Source organism: Poeciliopsis prolifica, unplaced genomic scaffold, assembly GCF_027474105.1.
Source record: "Poeciliopsis prolifica strain line A6 unplaced genomic scaffold, Auburn_PproV2 SCAFFOLD017, whole genome shotgun sequence".
In the NCBI taxonomy this organism is placed as follows: Eukaryota; Metazoa; Chordata; class Actinopteri; order Cyprinodontiformes; family Poeciliidae; genus Poeciliopsis; species Poeciliopsis prolifica.
Window position 1 is genome coordinate 8,027,067 of NW_026562392.1, and position 18,420 is coordinate 8,045,486.

The 18,420-nt window shown below is 39.5% G+C and overlaps 1 protein-coding gene across 4 annotated transcripts in view; it reads right to left on the reverse strand.

The window, feature by feature from the left end:
• Positions 1-18,268, reverse strand: part of triob (trio Rho guanine nucleotide exchange factor b) — a 93,632-nt gene extending 75,364 nt beyond the window's left edge. For 2 of the 4 annotated variants that reach the window (XM_055041814.1, XM_055041813.1), the window contains exons 1-2: positions 17,827-18,245; positions 4,499-4,552 (exon numbers count right to left, since the gene is read on the reverse strand). In XM_055041814.1, coding sequence (XP_054897789.1) covers positions 4,499-4,552; positions 17,827-17,896 — 124 coding nt within the window. In that variant the 5' untranslated portion in view covers positions 17,897-18,245. Of the gene's footprint in view, positions 1-4,498; positions 4,553-17,826 lie in introns of all 4 variants that reach the window. The other 2 variants (XM_055041812.1, XM_055041815.1) reach the window with 2 other exon arrangements.
• Positions 18,269-18,420: the final 152 nt, after the last annotated feature.

The window sequence follows — 18,420 nt, forward strand, 5'->3', positions numbered from 1 at the left end:
TTTGTGACAGGCAGAGCATCAAGTGGTATTTTATTACCTTTATTTAGTTTATTTCATAGGGACAAGTATACATTTCACAAGTTATATCCGGTAGAACTTACAGCTGTGACTACTTTGCAATCAGTCCTGGGAAAGACCTTTACATAAACAATTGCTAAAACCCACAATTAAACAAATTTAAAAACAAGAGCCAAATATACTTCAAGGTGATCACAAATTGGACTTTTTCTATAACACTTTTAAGTTCAGAATGTACAAGATAGATTTTGAAGCAATTGGAAATTCCTATTATCCAGAAAAAGCCTGAAATGTCTGTATGACATTAGTTTTACATGCTTACCATGTATTACGATAATAAGAAACAGAACACATCAAAACAAAAGAGACATGAACTTGAAAAGTGAACTAACTTAATTCACACTATGCAACTTCCGCAAACACACACACCGTCAAGCCTCATCTTCACCATCCAAGCCTCTGCAGGGGGACGATTTTAAAAAACAGAAATCCAATAAACTCAGAGGAAACCACTTCCGCCGCTGCTTAGAGGAGCGCGTGTGTGTGTGTGAGGGAGAGAAAGAGTGAAAGAGAGAGACAGACTGAGGGAGCATGCCTGGCTGCTTGTCTACCCGCGGTGCACATGGTTAGCATTCAAAGCCCAGTTCAATAGGAACCACACAGTGAGCTCAGTGTGGGCAGGGATGAGAGACTGAGCTCACTGCTGAATTAAGCTGAACAGAAACATATGGCGGAGACGAGAGGAAAGCAGCACAGAGGAGGAGACCACTCAATCCCCCCCCTCTGTGCTGAAAAAGTTATCTTCACTTTCAGCCAGCGAGGCAAATTCCCATCTAATTCACCATACCAAGCATGCTTATATCCCTTTAGTACAGCAAGAGATCAGAATGATCCTGACTGAACAGCCAGTTGGCTTCTGTGGCAGATTATCTTGGATTGAGATCCAGAGCATAACTGGGGGACAGTCCAACTGTTTACTCTGAGCACGCTTAGCCTAGAAGCCCATATGCAAGCTTAGAGTGCATGCTGGGGACTCTTTGCGATTTTGTGGACAAGTGTCCTCAACAAAGAAACATGTATGCACGCATGTTTTTAGAATAATCTTCTGTCATATACAAAGAATACAAATGGTGGAAAGTGACTGACATCTTGAAAAAGTATTTGTATTTATTTTTTTACATTTTGTCAAACTACAAACTTTTGTGCCTTTTCCCGGTATTTAATGCAATAGACCAACACAAAGCAGTGGGTAACTGAAATGGAATTACCCATATACACATATATATCTATAATTATATATAGATACACACACACAAAGTATGGCATCGTTCTGAGTCAACAGTTTTTACTACTATCCTCATGCTGTGATTACAATTGCAAATCTTTTGGACTATGTCTCTTATTAGCTTTGCAAATCTACAGGAGGAAAAAATATGTCCCAAATCTTCTTTGCAGTGTAGTTAAGCAGCTGTGAACATCAATTTGTAAGACTTGCAGCACATATTTTCAATTTGCTCTAGGGCCAGACTTTAACTGGGAAATAATTGAGGGGTGTGTGTCCTGCTGGAAGGTAAACATATCTCCTTGTTTCAAGTCTTCTGCGGCCTGGACCAGGTTTTCTTTTCAGATTGCCCTTTGTTTAGCGCCATCCATCTTTTATCAGCTTTAATCACTCTATCTCTCCCTCCTAAAAAGAAACAAAAAAGCTTCCTCACATTAAATGTCCCCACTAAGTTTCATGGTATGTTATCTCTGACCTGCCTTTGATTTTTTTTCATGTTGTTTCTTCACTTATGTTCACCAACACAACTCCTTCATAGAGTAGTTATATGGATGTTACATTCCACACGTCGGTCGGCTTTATATATTTTAATGATGTGGCCTCATTATTAACAAATTTTAGCCAAGGGTGTCAAAGTGATGGAGTTTGAGAGTACAAATGCATTTCACACTTTTCAAATATTATTCAGCAAAAAAAAAATTAACATTCATATATTATTTTCTTTCCACTTCACAGTTTTACACAACCGATGGCCTGCTGCATAAAGTTCAAATAGAAACAAGCTGGTTTATGGTTTATAGTTTAACGTGACAAAATGTGAAAATGTTGAGGTATTACGAGTCAACCATGGTCCAGAACACACTCTTAATTACGCTCTATCACAGCTTTGTTTTTCGCTGAAGACTTCAATTTTGCAAGACAAAGCACATATCATAATAAACGGTAATAATCGATATCAAAACCGCAAGACAGCAAAAACTCATTAAGCTGTCAGCAAATGATTCCTGTAAAAAGTCAGACTCATCTTAAAAGTAGTTGCTAGTCTAAGAAAAATAATGAATTGAAGAACAAGAAAAAAGCAGTTGAGACTAAGTCAAGACTTTTGAAAGGAAACATGAGCAACGACAAAGAAATCAACGCCAACTTCAGGCAAACGAAGTTGCCCTTCATTCACTTACTGCTACACCAATAAAATGATACATAAAAAGACAGTTCTTCATTCAGAACGCGCTGCATCAGTTTACAAGCAAAATAGATGAAATAGATGTTAGAGTTCAGTGTTCCTAGACAACACCGTTAATTTCCTGTTGCTGTAAACCGAGATGCTTGAGGCAGTTTGTTAAATTGACACTTCATTCGACTGCAACTTAATTGTCTTTGCAGTAATTGAAAAGGAAACAGGAACAAAAACCCATAAATAAGCAGCACAGCCTGATTAACTCCAGTAAGCAGTTAGCAGCTTGTGGATTTCTACCTCATTTCAGCAGAAATGTACAGAGACAACAGTGCTGCTCTGTATTGTGTGATTTGTTCAGCATTACGGGAGCAATTCATGAAGTTGTGGTTAAAGGTCTGGGCCTGGGATTTGCCTGGCATGTCCCAATCATTTCACATTAGCTTCCATTCACAATCTGGCAACTGGGAATAATGGGCCAAGCTGTCAATAAGAACCAATCTTCTTTTCATCTGTGCATGGCCTAGTTGGAAAAACATCAGGTCAAACAGAGTCTAGCATGTCAGACTCATTGCAACATTAGACACGGTTGGCTCATGATGAAGCTCTTCTGCTGTGGTCCAAAACTGCAAATCTATCACGACATGAATCTGGATAGAAATTGTCCCTGTTTCCTCCCACTATGGCAATGCAAACACAATTGTGCCTCTGTATGCCAGTTGGCCAAGCATGGATTTAGTAAAAACATAAATTAAACTTATTATGGAAGATATCCAAAGCGTCTTTATATACTTAAGTCCAAAGGAGATTACGTTGAAAAAAAAGATGAAAAAAAAAGAAAACTATAGAATCAGGGCACTTATCTGGCATTTTTACGACTATGAGCAAAAAAGCCATGAGAGAATAACTTGGTGTATTTATAGTCTCAGTGGCTGGGAGGCATTAGGAGATGTCAACACACAAGGTCAGAGTTGCTTGTTGATGCCATGGCAGAGATTCAATCTGATGGTTTTAATTCAGGGAATCTTTGAGAAAACATACAAATTTATTTAAAATGGAATCCATTTGTTTTATGTTTCAACAATGACGAATAATTCTTTCTCACAGTGCAAGGGCTGGTATTTGTTGTTAAAGTTGGCAAATATTTCAGTTTCCAAAGCTTTCTCTCATAGTGTTTATATTTATCCAATAGGATAGTCCAGAGTTTTAAAAGTGAGATTAAGTTAAGTTAATTATCATTAATAAGAAACATTTAAATGGAAATCTTAGTCAAAGAATACATTTTTTTTGGGTTTTTGTAACGATTATCATTCTTGGTAACAAGAAACTCCCGTCAACCTTCTCTCAGGCTGATAGAAAAGTAAATAAATAGTGAATAGTAATAGCCAGTAAGATGAACTCACTCTTGTTTTAGCTTATTTTAGCAATTCAAAACACTTCAAACTGAAAATATTTAAATTTGAGGGTTGAAACACTCCATGATAAAAGATCACAAATCTGTCAAACAAAAGAGAAGATGATATATTTATCCTGGTGGACTAAATATCAACTTTTTTCCAGGTGGCTGGACAGAACCAGCAGAGTTCACCAGTGTAACTTTAGTGAAGTAACATAGTAATTTGCAATAATATGACATCTGTCTACTGGAGGAAAGGGATCTATTATTGGAAATAACTTTACGGAACCAGTAAACAACTTGAGCTTCCCCTTAAGATTAATTTAAGGACATAAAAAAGTTGTGCTTTACAGCGAGAATGCAGTGCTGCCCCTCCCACATCTGTTGGACTACAAAGCCAGTAAGATGGGAAAAAAATGTCTCCTACATTACTCCATTACTAACTCAGAAGACTAATTTCACTGACATAAAAAAATCCAAGCTCAAGGTTATAAATCAAAACTATTAAATACCCCCCCCCAAAAAAAAATCTATGTAGACCACTGTAAAATAAACCAAAAAAATAAATGTGGTGGGATACTTTAGAAATGATGTGAATGACTGTCGCACTGGTAAGAGTTTGACCTACCTGAGGTTTGACCAGGGCCATCCAGTTTGGATTCACATTTTGGAAGAGAGCAGTCTAAAAAACATACACACACAGAGGGAGAGACACATGATGAGTTCAAGGAGGCACAAACAGATTGAAGAATGCTACAACCAACTGGAGATGCAGCAAAGCTTGTTGAAGTGGTGGAATTACAGGGTGCTTACAGTACCAACATCCCTTTGATCCAGATATCTGGTTTGTCCCCTAACTGAGATTAAACACTATCTTGCATGTTGCACACAGATGCTTGTGCACTCACACTGCAGCACAGGGGTTTGTGCTCTATAAAACTTACATTAATGAAAACTTTAATGCCTTGATGTGAGAAGAGCTCCTCACACTATTTGAATCTCAGTCCAAATAAATCCTTCGCCCAAATGAGTGCTTTCACTGCCATGCATCGTGCATCGAACAGAAGAAGAACTGTTTTCTGGGTCACTCAACAACATGGCACTATCGTGGCACAAGATAACAGGGAGGAGAGGAAAGAGGGACACAGCCAGCTTAGTTCTCCACTCTGACTTCTCCTGGCTGCCTTGCTGAAAAGAACAGCCTGGCATATGCTGTCGCCTAGCGAGGATTACAGTAAGCACCTGCTTACACACTGTATGCCTGGTTCTATGCGGAGCAGATGAAGTGTTTGGTCCAGAAAAAGGTCCTGATAAAGCGCTCAAGGCCTTATCAGTGAAAAGACAGAGGGCAGAGGGATCCGAATGGGCTGAGACGTAAAAACCACGGACCAGAAGGAAGGGCAGAGGAGTCACAGCTGTGATCCATACTACAGTTTTGAATTCTCAGAAACTAATTAAGCATTAAAAGCATCACACATTATAAGCAGCATATCACACAATTTCAAATTGAAGTAAAACAAAAAAAGGAGACAAAAAGAACTTTACAGATTCAGGCTCAAGACACAAGGAAACAAATGTAACCATGAAGAAATATTAGTATTTCATAACTAGAAGAAACTTCTCATACAATGAGATTATTAATTATTTGCCTATAGATGAATACTCTAAAAAACAGAATCAATAATAATGAGCCAGATGGGCAAAAGTTTTTAAAAGTCCTGGAGACCAGCAACCAATTTACCAGAGCTAAGCGCTCTCTTACAAGCATTGACAGTAAGATGGGATGCTAAGCCTGATCCTTGGCCTATTTTATCCGAAGGCTGAAGGGCCAAGGCAGAGTCAAAAGAGCTCTGCTTATGTGACACGAATTAGAGCCTCCCTCTGTCTTCAAAAGCTAGTGGGACTGAAGCAGCAAGAGTCTGTTTGCAAGAGCGAGACAACACAGGTCCTGTTGGACAGGCTTGACACAGCTGTTGACAGAAGACAAGCAGTCTCACACATGCATGCAAACACACGCTGGAAAAACGGGGGTTTGATTTCAGCAAAGCAAACTCCATGTTATGCCGCTCTTTGTTTTCAACATATAAAGTCACTACAGGGACGAGTATTAAAACCATAACAGAAGATATCACTGTGTGTAAAAAAAAAAAGCAGGATTCCTGCATAGCTAGAAAGGTAGGGATTTTAAGAACTTCCATGTCTGGAAAAAATTATTTACTCATATATTTTTTATTCAATGTCATGGTGTGAATTCATCCATCCTCTTTTTTTCTTTTATTTTTACTTCCCCCGAATCTTAATCATAAATCATTAATTAGAAATTCACGTAGATGTGCTTTAAAATATACACAAAATGGACAGATGACTATGTATACTGTGATCTGGAAAAAAGTGTGGGAAAACAAGTATCACCCTCAAAAACTATAGTAAGTTTATGTGGAATGCAGGCCAGAAAGTTTTATGTCTCAAATTGCTGCTAATCTTCCGGAAAGGAAAACATTCAGCAAGAGTAACTTAAAAATATCTTAGTGTCAATGTTTTTACATGAAGTTTTGAAACATCTTTGTAATTCTGTTTCTAATCGCCTGAGATTATTAGAAAAAATAAATAAATAAATACACAACCGCAATAACAACATAGCAGTTTTATCTCTTTTCATTCATCCCTCTTGATTTGTTTTGGCTTTGTTTTCATCAAACTTCAGATGTGCGGTAAGGAAGTTAAAGACTGAGAGGACAGACTAAACAATGAGAGAAGATGAGTTACACCTGTTTACCGCCATGTTCTGCACTTTTCTTTGAATTCTGATGTTGATCTTATCACTACTTGCACTGGTATTGCCATGTTTTGATTGCAATCCTAGAGATTTTAAAAAATTAAGATTTAAAAGAAAACCTGAAAAATATATTGGTGTCAGAAAATATTCAGAGCAGAGTCAACAAGTCCTGGCGTTTTATCTGATCCTCCTGGCTTACTGGTCCTGGTTCTGCTGCCTGGCTTGTGATTAGTTTTCGAATGCTGTAGTTTTCCGCTCCTTAACTGAAGTCTGAACTTAGGTTTCTGCCTGCATCCATTCATTCCTCAACCAACTACTTGTGAGTGTGAAAATACAAAATGATTGAATGTCATTTTGACTGTGTGTGTCTGTGTGGAAAAATACATGTGACAAAATTGTGGCAGAACTGATAAAAACACGTTTCTCATTCTTCAGTCGAAGAGAAGCGCAGAAACACATTTAGCAAAACGGGAGGAAAAATGTAACATAGTTTGGCGGCACATAATCTTTCCATTTTTAGAAGCTTTTTAAGAACTCTACGATTCAAGGAGTGCATGCCCTCATGACTTCTTGGCTCCTTTTTCAAAGGTCTATTCTTGAAGAAAAAAAAAAAAAGAACCACAAAGCATTGTGGGAGGTTTGTGACTTCAGATCTCAAATCCAGATGTTTTTCTGGTTTGAGCTAAAGGGAAAGAGAGTGACAGGGGAGGGGCATCAGTTATAGGCCTGTAAGTACAGAGCAGACAGATCGAGGAGGGAGAAGTCATATTTTCTAAATGAATACCTATAAGTAATATATGTTCTGAAGCAACAATGGCTGTTTCCCCTTTTCATTTACTGGAGCAAAGTCTTTTAGCTTTACACATAAAAATGTAAAGAAAAAAACGTTTAAGCATTTAAGACTGGGCTATGTAACTTTTATTAAAATAAAACTCTATGCACTAAGATTGTCACTGTGTCATGACAATATAATATATAGACACATAATCTGGAGGGGAAAAAAAACTCCTCTGCCTTCTCCCAGTGCTAACTACAAAAATACACAGCTGGATCAGAAGGTGTGTACTCTGACCAAGATGGGGAGAAACTCTCTGCTGCTCTTCCGCTTCTTCCCATCAGCAGAGTCTGCTGTGAACACTTAAGGATAGATAGCATGTCTGCAGATGCTGAAACAGGAAGTTTTGTCTCAGCCATTAATACATTCAGCAGCACATACATGGGAATGATTGACTGCACTAAGACCCTCATCCTGAATCTGATTGGTTGTTTTTGGAGCGGTGCATTTTTGAAGAGGGCAACATGGAGGAAGAGGATTACATTTTTAGAAAATGTCAGAAACACGTTTTAATAAAAGTTACATATTCAGACTTTAATATCATAAATAAAAGTGGTAAAAGATCTGATGTGACAAACTAATGCCATTGTTGGGATTTTGACCATAAGCCAAAGAGAGACATCAGTTATGTTGGAAAGAACTGGGAGGAATGGAAAGGGCGAGGGGATTGTATGGTTTTGTATGGTCTTCATCAGTTTTTATCAGTTGGTGGATTTGCGGGAGATACATAGAACAGCCCACCATCGTTTTTATGATCTGCAATACTCCTCCCTCATTCATCCATCATCTTTCCTTTTTTTTGTGTGTGTCCCAGACCTTAGGCATCTTGTGTGGGATTCAGTGATTTATACCCCTGTGCATTTGTAGATATCGTGTATGTGTGTGAAACCCGCATCCCACAAATGCATAACCAACTTCTTGGCCATCCTGATAATGAATTTCAGGTTATCCACAAATGTATGTCTAATGAAAACTGCCACTGCATTCTCAGGTTTTTGTATTCTCTGGTATTTTTCCCCCAAGACAGCCTTATATTTAACTCCATCAATCTTCCCACTATTATTGATTAGTCCTTGCTGTAAAAGATAAAAAAAATATATAGAAAATAGAAGGTATGAGTGTCGATGTTCCCCCATACGTTCCCCACTGAGGTCCTCAAGGCTAGCAATGGTAGCAATTAGCAAACACATGGTGGAACTGCCTGTCTGCTGAGCTGCTAAGAACGGTTGTACACAACATTGATGCATGGCATGATGTTGTGATGACTTGCTGAAGGGGTAGTATTGGAAAAATGTAGAGGGTTCTTTAAGAGACTGAAGCCAATTTTAAGGCATCAGATATGGCTCTGATACAAAGTCAAACTTCTTTTAGGTCGTTTTTCAAATGTACAGCATTTTCATAACAACCGACTGTGACAGTTGCTTGACCATAAAATGGTCCTGAAAAATATCAATGAATTCATATAGTTCAGAGCTTTTAAAATGTTTATAAACATATCTTCACAAAAATAGTCATGAAATAACAAATCAAGAACACCTTTTCACATCTCTCTCAATGTTACAGGTATTATGAAGAAACAAATGCATTTTGTCATGACAAGTACATTCCCATCATCTGCTCTGCTACTCATCATGACCACAGCTTGCAGTCTGCATGATTCATTTTTACAGATTCTTTTTGAAAATATGTTGCAGCCTAGTCCTCTAAATCTGGAAACATAATCATTGTTGGTTGAATATGCGATAATAAAGTCAAAGTTTGATCCAAATAATTTTAACAGTGGCCAACAGAATGCCCAGGACCTGACTCAGATGTCAAAATAACTCAATTTAGCGGTCTCATTTTGCTGAGTTCAGTAAGTGAGAGTTAACGGTGCGAGTGAGCCTTTGCGATTCAGCAATGAAGGCAATGCCAGTCAAAGCTTATGATCTTTAACTCTGACCAACTGCCAATTAGGCTGCCCCTGGATCTAACCGTAAAGTTAGAGACTCAGGAAGAACAGCGTAGCCTACATTTTACGGGGTGAGCTCCACCCAAGCCTGAGATCTATAATTTGATGAGTGAAGGCTTGTTTATCCCTCTGAGTATGCTGTGTCCTCTCTTTCTGCATCCCGCTCTCCTTTTTATCCTGTCTTGAGTTCCTTCCTTAGCTCTCTTTCTTTTCTCCTCGTTCCTATAGCTGTCCTCACAAAATCTGCCCCATTTATGGTCTCCAGGCATGTTTTCTTAGACATGTACTATATGGATTATCGTTGCAGATTCGTCCTAAGCGACAGACTTCACCCTAGTTGAAATTCCTCCATCTCATCAGCAGAATAACGAGATTTACTCTCGAGTTTGCAAGGTGATATTACAGGTCATTAAGCTCCCATCAGTTTTGACTGCACTACAAGAAAATGAGAGATCACTGCTCGATGGTTCGGCTCTCATTACAGCTTGTACTGGCACAGGTCATTGGGTTTGCTGTGGGCACAGAGGGACACAGCTCGCCGAGTTGTCAATAACGGCAGTGTCATTACTGATGCTGACATCTTAATTATATTCTCAGTCACTGAACGCACAAAGTCAAAGCTGGTGCAACTAGTGTTAATTTAATTGTTGAGCAGCTACTGAGGTTGCGTGCATTTACTATTATTTTCTACACAGCTGACAAAAAAAAAAAAGTCAGACTGCTCTGGGGTGCATACTTATCCAGTACTATTTTAGTGCAACAGAAAATCTGTCATATAAATGAAAGCTAACAGGCGCATACATCTGGCTGCCTTTACGACAATTGAATTTCACCATTAAGTCCGGCAAGGTAATGCAATTGCCGGACGAGTAACTTCATTTAAGAATCACTTTAGAGTCTGTATATGAAATAATCATTTTCAAAAATGCTCTGCTGTACAAATGTTATTTTTACTTTTGCCATAAGGTCTCAATAGTACTTCAACATATTTGATCGGGGTTAATTAAGAGATATGTTGTTCCAAAATGTAATCTCAAATGTACTATGGAGTACATACACCACACCTGCTATTTGTGGTCAAAGTCGAAGGATGTTTTATCATATTGCTTTCATAAAGGTATTTCCAGGACAATCCATCAGAATGATTCAAGTCTTTATTTTTCTGCTGCCCTGAATGTTGCATGAACTCGACAAAAATGTATTCACATCTGAGCCTTTTTTCTGGAACAAGGCAAATTTTAAATCATATTTCTGCAATGCACATGCAATCCCTGTGATAGAATATCACTTTTCCTGTTGACATCATGCAAGGAAATTTGCCAAGATCACGAACCATCTGAGGTTTTAAGGCCATGTTGTTGCAGTTGTGGAACTGAAGGGTTGAGGCTTAAAACTTGAAGACTTCACCTGTGGGTGCTGTTTAAACTAGATCATTTCCCTGGGGCAGAGGTTAGCTGTCCAAATGTCCACTCAGTGCTTTCAATAGAGTCTTGTTGTGCAACATCCTGTGCATATTACTATCTTCACCAAAATCTGCCTATTGACATGTTGCTCAGATTAAAAGGACACTGGAGGATATCGCTGTCTTGTGAGCGCCAACAGACTGAACAGCTGTTGCTATATCTATAATTTCAACTATATCTCACTCATTCCACAGTCCAGTATTTCCCCTTAAATTTACAGTTAGGGCCAGAAATATTTGGACAGTGACACAGGTTTTGTTATTTTAGCTGTTGACAAAAATATTTTCAGAAATACAATTTATATATAATATGGGCTGAAAGTGCACACTCCCAGCTGCAATATGAGAGTTTCCACATCGGAGAAAGGATTTAGGAATCATAGCTCTGTAATGCAGAGCCTCCTCTTTTTCAAGGGACCAAAAGTAATTGGACAATGGACTCTAAAGGCTGCAATTAACTCAAAAGGCCTTTCCCTAGTTAACCTGTAATCAAGTAAGTAGTTAAAAGGTCTGGGGTTGTTTCCAGGTGTGTGGTTTTGCATTTGGAAGCTGTTGCTGTGACCAGACAACATGCGGTCAAAGGAGCTCTCAATTGACGTGAAGCAGAACATCCTGAGACTGAAAAAAAAGAAAAAATCCATCAGAGAGATGGCAGACATGCTTGGAGTAGCAAAATCAACAGTCTGGTACATTCTGTGGAAAAAGGAATTGACTGGTGAGCTTGGGAACTCAAAAGGCCTGGGCGTCCACGGAAGACAACAGTGGTGGATGATCGCCGCATACTTTCTTTGGTGAAGAAGGACCCGTTCACAACATCAACTGAGGTCCAGAACACTCTCAGAGAAGTAGGTGTATCTGTCTCTAAGTCAACAGTAAAGAGAAGACTCCATGAAAGCAAATACAAAGGGTTCACATTTAGATGCAAACCATTCATCAATTCCAAAAGTAGACAGACCAGAGTTAAATTTGCCCAAAAACACCTCAAGAAGCCAGCCCAGTTCTGGAAAAGTATTCTATGGACAGATGAGACAAAGATCAACCTGTACCAGAATGATGGGAAGAAAAAAGTTTGGAGAAGAAAGGGAACGGCACATGATCCAAGGCACACCACATCCTCTGTAAAACATGGTGGAGGCAACGTGATGGCATGGGCATGCATGGCTTTCAATGGCACTGGGTCACTTGTGTTTATTGATGACATAACAGCAGACAAGAGTAGCCGGATGAATTCTGAAGTGTACCGGGATATACTGTCAGCCCAGATTCAGCCAAATGCTGCAAAGGTGATCGGACGGCGCTTCACAGTACAGATGAATAATGACCCCAAGCATACAGCCAAAGCTACCCAGGAGTTCATGAGAGCAAAAAGGTGGAATATTCTGCAATGGCCAAGTCAATCACCAGATCTTAACCCAATTGAGCATGCATTTCACTTGCTCAAATCCAGACTTCAGACGGAAAGACCCACTAACAAGCAAGACCTGAAGGCTGCGGCTGTAAAGGCCTGGCAAAGCATTAAGAAGGAGGAAACCCAGCGTTTGGTGATGTCCATGGGTTCCAGACTTAAGGCAGTGATTGCCTCCAAAGGATTCGCAACAAAATATTGAGAAAAAACTTTTTTGTTTGGGTTATGTTTATATGTCCAATTACTTTTGAGCTCCTAAAATGTGGAGTGTTTGTAAACAAATGTGTACAATTCCTACATTTTCTATCAGATATTTTTTTTCAACCCTTTAAATTAAACGTTACAATCTGCACTTGAATTCTGTTGTAGCGGTTTCATTTCAAATCCAATGCGGTGGCATGCAGAGCCCAACTCACAAAAATTGTGTTACTGTCCAAATATTTCTGGCCCTAACTGTAGACTGTCATACTGGTTATTGATTTATTGCTACTTCTTAAAGTGGATATCGGAGCTTAGTGCTGTTGGGTTAGCTTTTTTCACATGGACCATACAGGTCACAGAAATATTTTCATTTTTTTTTTATGCAAAAAAAAAAAATTGTCATTCTAAAAATATAAGACATAAAATCAGCCATCAATAGATGAATAAGTACTAAAAGGCGTCTTCTTAAGGGGGTGTCATGGGCTCAATTTGTCTGTTTTTCCAGAGGATAATATATGTTTTGTGACTCCATAAAAATTGTATCTAAGAGGAGTGAGGGGAAAAAAATAGCTGTTTGCCTTGTAAAGGTTGCTGACCCCTACTAAAGGTCGAGTGAGAAGGGAGTCACATTCTGCTGCCCTGAATTTGACACTTGAAGATACAAAAGTTCTTCAGTAGGATTGGGAATCATATGATATATATAAATATATACTAATATATGTGATGGACAATACTGGAAACAGGGATGTTTGTGTTTTTTTTTTTATCACTGACAGTAACTTGCAGACGTGCATTTCATATCATTTCTCTGGGAATAAGTAGCTTAAATTAAAGTGCTGTACATATAGGTCTTTAAAAGCCCTAAACTGCAACTTTAGCACAAACTAAGCAGTGTTTGAAAGCATATATACACTTCTGAACAAACATTTTAACAGCATAAGAAAGTTGTTTCTGTGTAAATTAAAATCCCTCTATCCTGTGTCTTCAAAACCTTGAGAAAATTGATTTTGCGTGCGTTTTCACTTGTTGAGAAAATCTGTCTCAAGCACAGGAATTTTTTCATTAAAATATGTGAAACTTCGAGAAAGACTCTTGTATTGTAAAAATGCATGACAATGACAAAACATGCATCCTGTACAAAGACTTACAATTACTTATTAACTGCAACTTGACTTTCCACCATGTTTCAAAGCCAATAAATAATTTTACTGTGCCTTTTTTGGATATAAAACTCCTTCCGACTAAAACACCTTGAAATCAAGTCTTACTAAGATGAAATCTGCCTTGCAATACTTACAGCTCCATATCATATGGAGCAGTAGAGAGCAACTGCATGCTGTAAAAAGAAAGCAGATTGATGTACTAAAAGGTGTCTTCTTAAGGGGAAATATTGTATCTTTATGTAGCTCCTTAATGGCAAGTCAGTAAAGGAAAGAGTGAGCACTCTTCATTTTCCCCTGAGATGTTGCTATGCAGGGACAGGAAATCTTTGTTTGGACTATTTGTATCTTCTGTCAGTGCAAAACATTTTGTTACATCTATAGATCATGTTCATAAAAACAATAACTGTTCTCTCATACATTTCCTCTTGTATGTTTACTTACAATAATCACCTGCACCACTGAGTTATTTTATTTCCTTCAATGTCTGACCTAAATGATGGAGAAAGTGGTTGACTATAATCAAGGTTTCAGCTTCTCTCATCATTGCATACCGCTAGCTTGAAAGAACCTTGAAAAAACAAATGCTAGTTTTTTTTCACAAGAAAAATATCAGCCGAGTTTTTACTGTGTGATACTGCGTCTTCAGTTACAGCACAATGGAGTCAACAGTCCACTTATGCATAATAATTCATGCTGGTCTAGAAGGAATGAATGCTGAAAGTCACTGAGTTTTATAAGACTTAAAACTTTTTAACCAATTTGAAAAATAGAGTTAAACCGAGTGCCCCGTTTGATAACTGGGAACAAATTGCAAAATATACAATTGACTTTGAAACAGTGCATGATTGGATAAAATAGATGTTTTTTGTATAGTGCATTGAGACAATATTTGTTGTCAACTGCCTCTGTAAATAAATTGATCTGAGCTGAATCCAGTTTCCAAGCTGCTGCCTCTCAGAGAACATTGTTTCTGACTTCCTCCCCCTCACTGTATAAATTGCCATATAGTTATGAGATGAAAGTTTTACTTAAGTAAAATATTAATTATGGCTACTTTCTTCTTTGTTAGTTATGGTATTTTGCATTGATGGCAGATTTCTCCACATATAACATTATCACTCTTTTGGAACTTCCAGCCATGTGCTCATCTACCTTGCATTTAGTTTCTATTTAAAAAAAAATACATAGACAGGCTGCAGGGTGGCACAGTTGTTAGCACTATTTGCAACAAAAGGGTTCTGGGTTCGAATTCCAGCCTGAGGTATTTCCCCATGGAGTTTGAATGTTCTTCCAGTGCAATCGTGGGTTCTCTACATGTCCTCTGGCGACTTCCCACAGTGTGAAAACATGCACATTAGGTTGACTGGTCTGATTGAATAGCTCGTGTGACTGAGTATGTGCTGGCTTGTTTGTCCTTGTATCTCTGTGTGGTCATAGACTAGCAAAACTGTTTAGTCTGTAACCCACCACTTGACCACTGGAGATAGGTCCCCATGACTCTGCATAGGTAAGTAGGTATACCCAGTGGATGATGGACTACAGCCTTAAGCACGGCTGAAGAGAAGAAAATCTGGAAATAAGCCTTTTAAGTGAGACCTTGAGCTGAAGCTACCTTTATTTAACTCAAATGATAAAGTTATAATGTCCGTTTAGCCACTGGCATTTAGGAATATTTGGCACAATTTGAAAGCTGGGATGAGAAGTCATGGCATGAGCAACCTGGGAGGGTGACTCAGCAGCTGAGCTGTAATCCAAAGCAACAGAGTGGGCTTGAGATGAAGCACCATCTGCTCCCTGAAAATAATCAAGCAGAAAGAAGCATCAAGTCTTGCAAAAAGCCAATAGTAATATCTTCCGTCCAGGTGAGGCAAATTCAAATTTAATCAGCCAAACAACTAGCTCAAAAGCTCAAAATCTTATGATCATACTTCCATATCTGACTAATAAGGAGATTAATCTCTAATGTTAATCAGGCTGCCAGTCAATCAATAAAATTATTGAATAATTGATTGAATAATTTTATTCAATCAAGAATCTGTAGCATGTGTGCTTTTAATTTTTTCTGAAGAAGTAGCTAAAGTGAAAACAGCCTCAAAAATAAGACTGCTAGGGATCAACCAGAGCCTACAGCTGTGTACAAAGATTTCGACATGCAAGAAGCTGGCATCTATTAGGGGGAGATTGTTGCAAAGGCTACAAGACTTTGTACCACATATGGAGCGCTTGTATGACCAAATAAACAGGGATATCATGTTTAGACAGTCTGCATTTGTGAAAACAAATATAGATTGATAATAAAGACAACAAAGACAAATGAGACATCAGTGACAATACTGACTGGCTTTGAACTGTTCAGGAATAAAAACAGTAAATAAAGCACAGAGTGAAAGCAGTAAACTCTTTATACAACTTAATGTGTTCATTGTGAAGGTCACAAACACAATGGAAATCAATAAAAGTTGTTTTCCTCCCCTGGAATAAATAGAAAATGTGAACAAAAGGTCTGAGGACTTCCAGAACCCTTAGTTCTAAACTGCCTGCGACAAACACAACTCCCAACAGGGTTCTTTGCTGTTCTCCGACCGACTTCGTTTTCCATACTTTTGCTTCATAATAGTCTCTTCTAAAAAAAAAAAATCCTCAGGGTACAAACTATTTCTGTCTTCTTCATGAATACTGTATGAACTGCATTTGCTGCTACACAAACATCCAAGCGGACCCAACTTCACTTGCAAGCCAACTTTCCGGCTGGGTGCAACACAGCTATAGGAAAATACACACTGGCAGGCACCCAGCCAGACATAAGAAGGCATTTGAATACAATCCATTTCTACAACAGTCCTAACTGTCTGACTGTCGGTGGCAGTTTGGAGAGGAAAGGATGTGGTTTGCAGACTGTTTATAATGTATGTATATCTGGGTGTGCAAGTCAGAGAAATCAATGATAACTAAGAGTTTACAATCACAAGAAAAGTTTAGCATCCCTGCTTGCTCTCGGCCAGAGGGGAAGCTGCCCAGAAGACCCTAGGTCTGCGTGTTTACAGTGGTTGCCCTGCTGAAGAAGGGTGAACCTTCACCTCCTGAAGAAAATGTGTTCCTACCATCACCCAGTAGAATTGAGTAGTTCTCTGTGAGAGGCTCAACGCTTTGGATGTTGCTTTGCGACCTGACCCTGCTGTAACCTCCTCCACAATATCATCCCTGACCTGTTTGCTAAGGTACTTGGTCTCCGTGAAACTCTCTGTTCACTTCTGCATCCAGTCGGAGGCCTTTAAAAACAGCTGTATTTGCACTCAGCCCAAATTTCACACAAGCTTTAGGTGTTTCAGAAGGACAATTTAGGTTTTTATTTAGATATAATAAGATTAAAGTTGGATGAACACATATTCATGCCACCATTTTTGGATTTTTATCAAAATCAAATATTAATATCCTTTACAATTATGCTTTCCTGTGCTGCTATGCACCTCTAATTAAGTGGATTCGAGTTTGTTGTTGCAATAAATACTTTAGCAAAGCATTGTTTATGGAACTAGAAAGTCCACCCTACTCGAATCTGCTTCAGATGATGATGTTTTGGCAGTAGGGTTTGAAAGTAAACAGACCCATCCTTATTTGTTCATTTTATTTGATGATGCCATCACATCAGCGGGGCCCATTGCATACACACCTCCATATTTCCCTTTTACATATTTCAGAGACATTGTTTAAGTCGACTGGCCTCTAGGCATTGCATTCTGAAGGCTGCTCTGTGAGCCGTCAATGGGTTCCTGATGGATGTTACGTCAAAACAATCAGCATTGTCGGGCTGTCGCCATTCACACCTCGTAACGGATTTGGTCCAACCCCGAGATGGGCGCACTGTTTAATGGGCATTTCGGAAATCTGAGGGTGATATTCGCTCTGTTCCCATAAAACGCTGCAGTATGACAGGTCGGTGCTCGACTGGAATCATCTGAATAACTACAAACTGTTTCGCCTCCAGCCCCTCAGACGCACGGCGTGCCGCGCATCTCTCACGCGTAGGCATTTTGTGACATCTGTAAATAATGACATGCAGGACTAGCAGGTAAACACACGGAAAGCTTTTGCTTCGGCTCTGTCAGAGGCAGACTCTCCCCCCCAGCGTTTTTTTTTTTCTTTTCTTCCTCCTCCTGACTTACCCGATTTGAAAAACGCCGCTATGTCTGCCGCGTCCTTTGCAGCCTCATCCAGCCCCTCTCCTGCGCTCATGGCTGCGGTCGCTCGGGCGGAAACGGCTTTTAGGTATCCTTGGGTTGTTTCTACTGCTTCGAGTCGGAACCGATCAGCGAGTGCGAATCCTGGCGACTTTCATTGAAGCCGATCCGTAATATCCGATCCCCTCAATGAGCGACAAACCTCCTCCATTTTGGCCGAGAGGGGAAAATCCTGGCGACCGATCGGCGGCGCTCCCGAGTTGGGACGTGAGGCAGAGGATGAAGAGGAGGTGGTGGAGGAAGAGGGAGGCGGGTGGGGGCGCGATAATGAGAGAAGGCGGAGGTAAAAGAGGAGAACAGATGAAGGAGGGCTATTCCGATTCAAGGGGTGGGTGAGGGTGGGATATCCTGGGATTCCGTCTGGGGGGGGGGGAATGGAGGGGGAATTGGTGCAATGTGCGCCACCCAATTTTTTTCTTTTTGATGTGCGCCACACGCTGCGGTGCTGATGCGGACTGCGTGGGTCTCAGGATCCTGTCTTAATTTCTTAAGCGGGGATGCTCCGGCAGATAACATCAT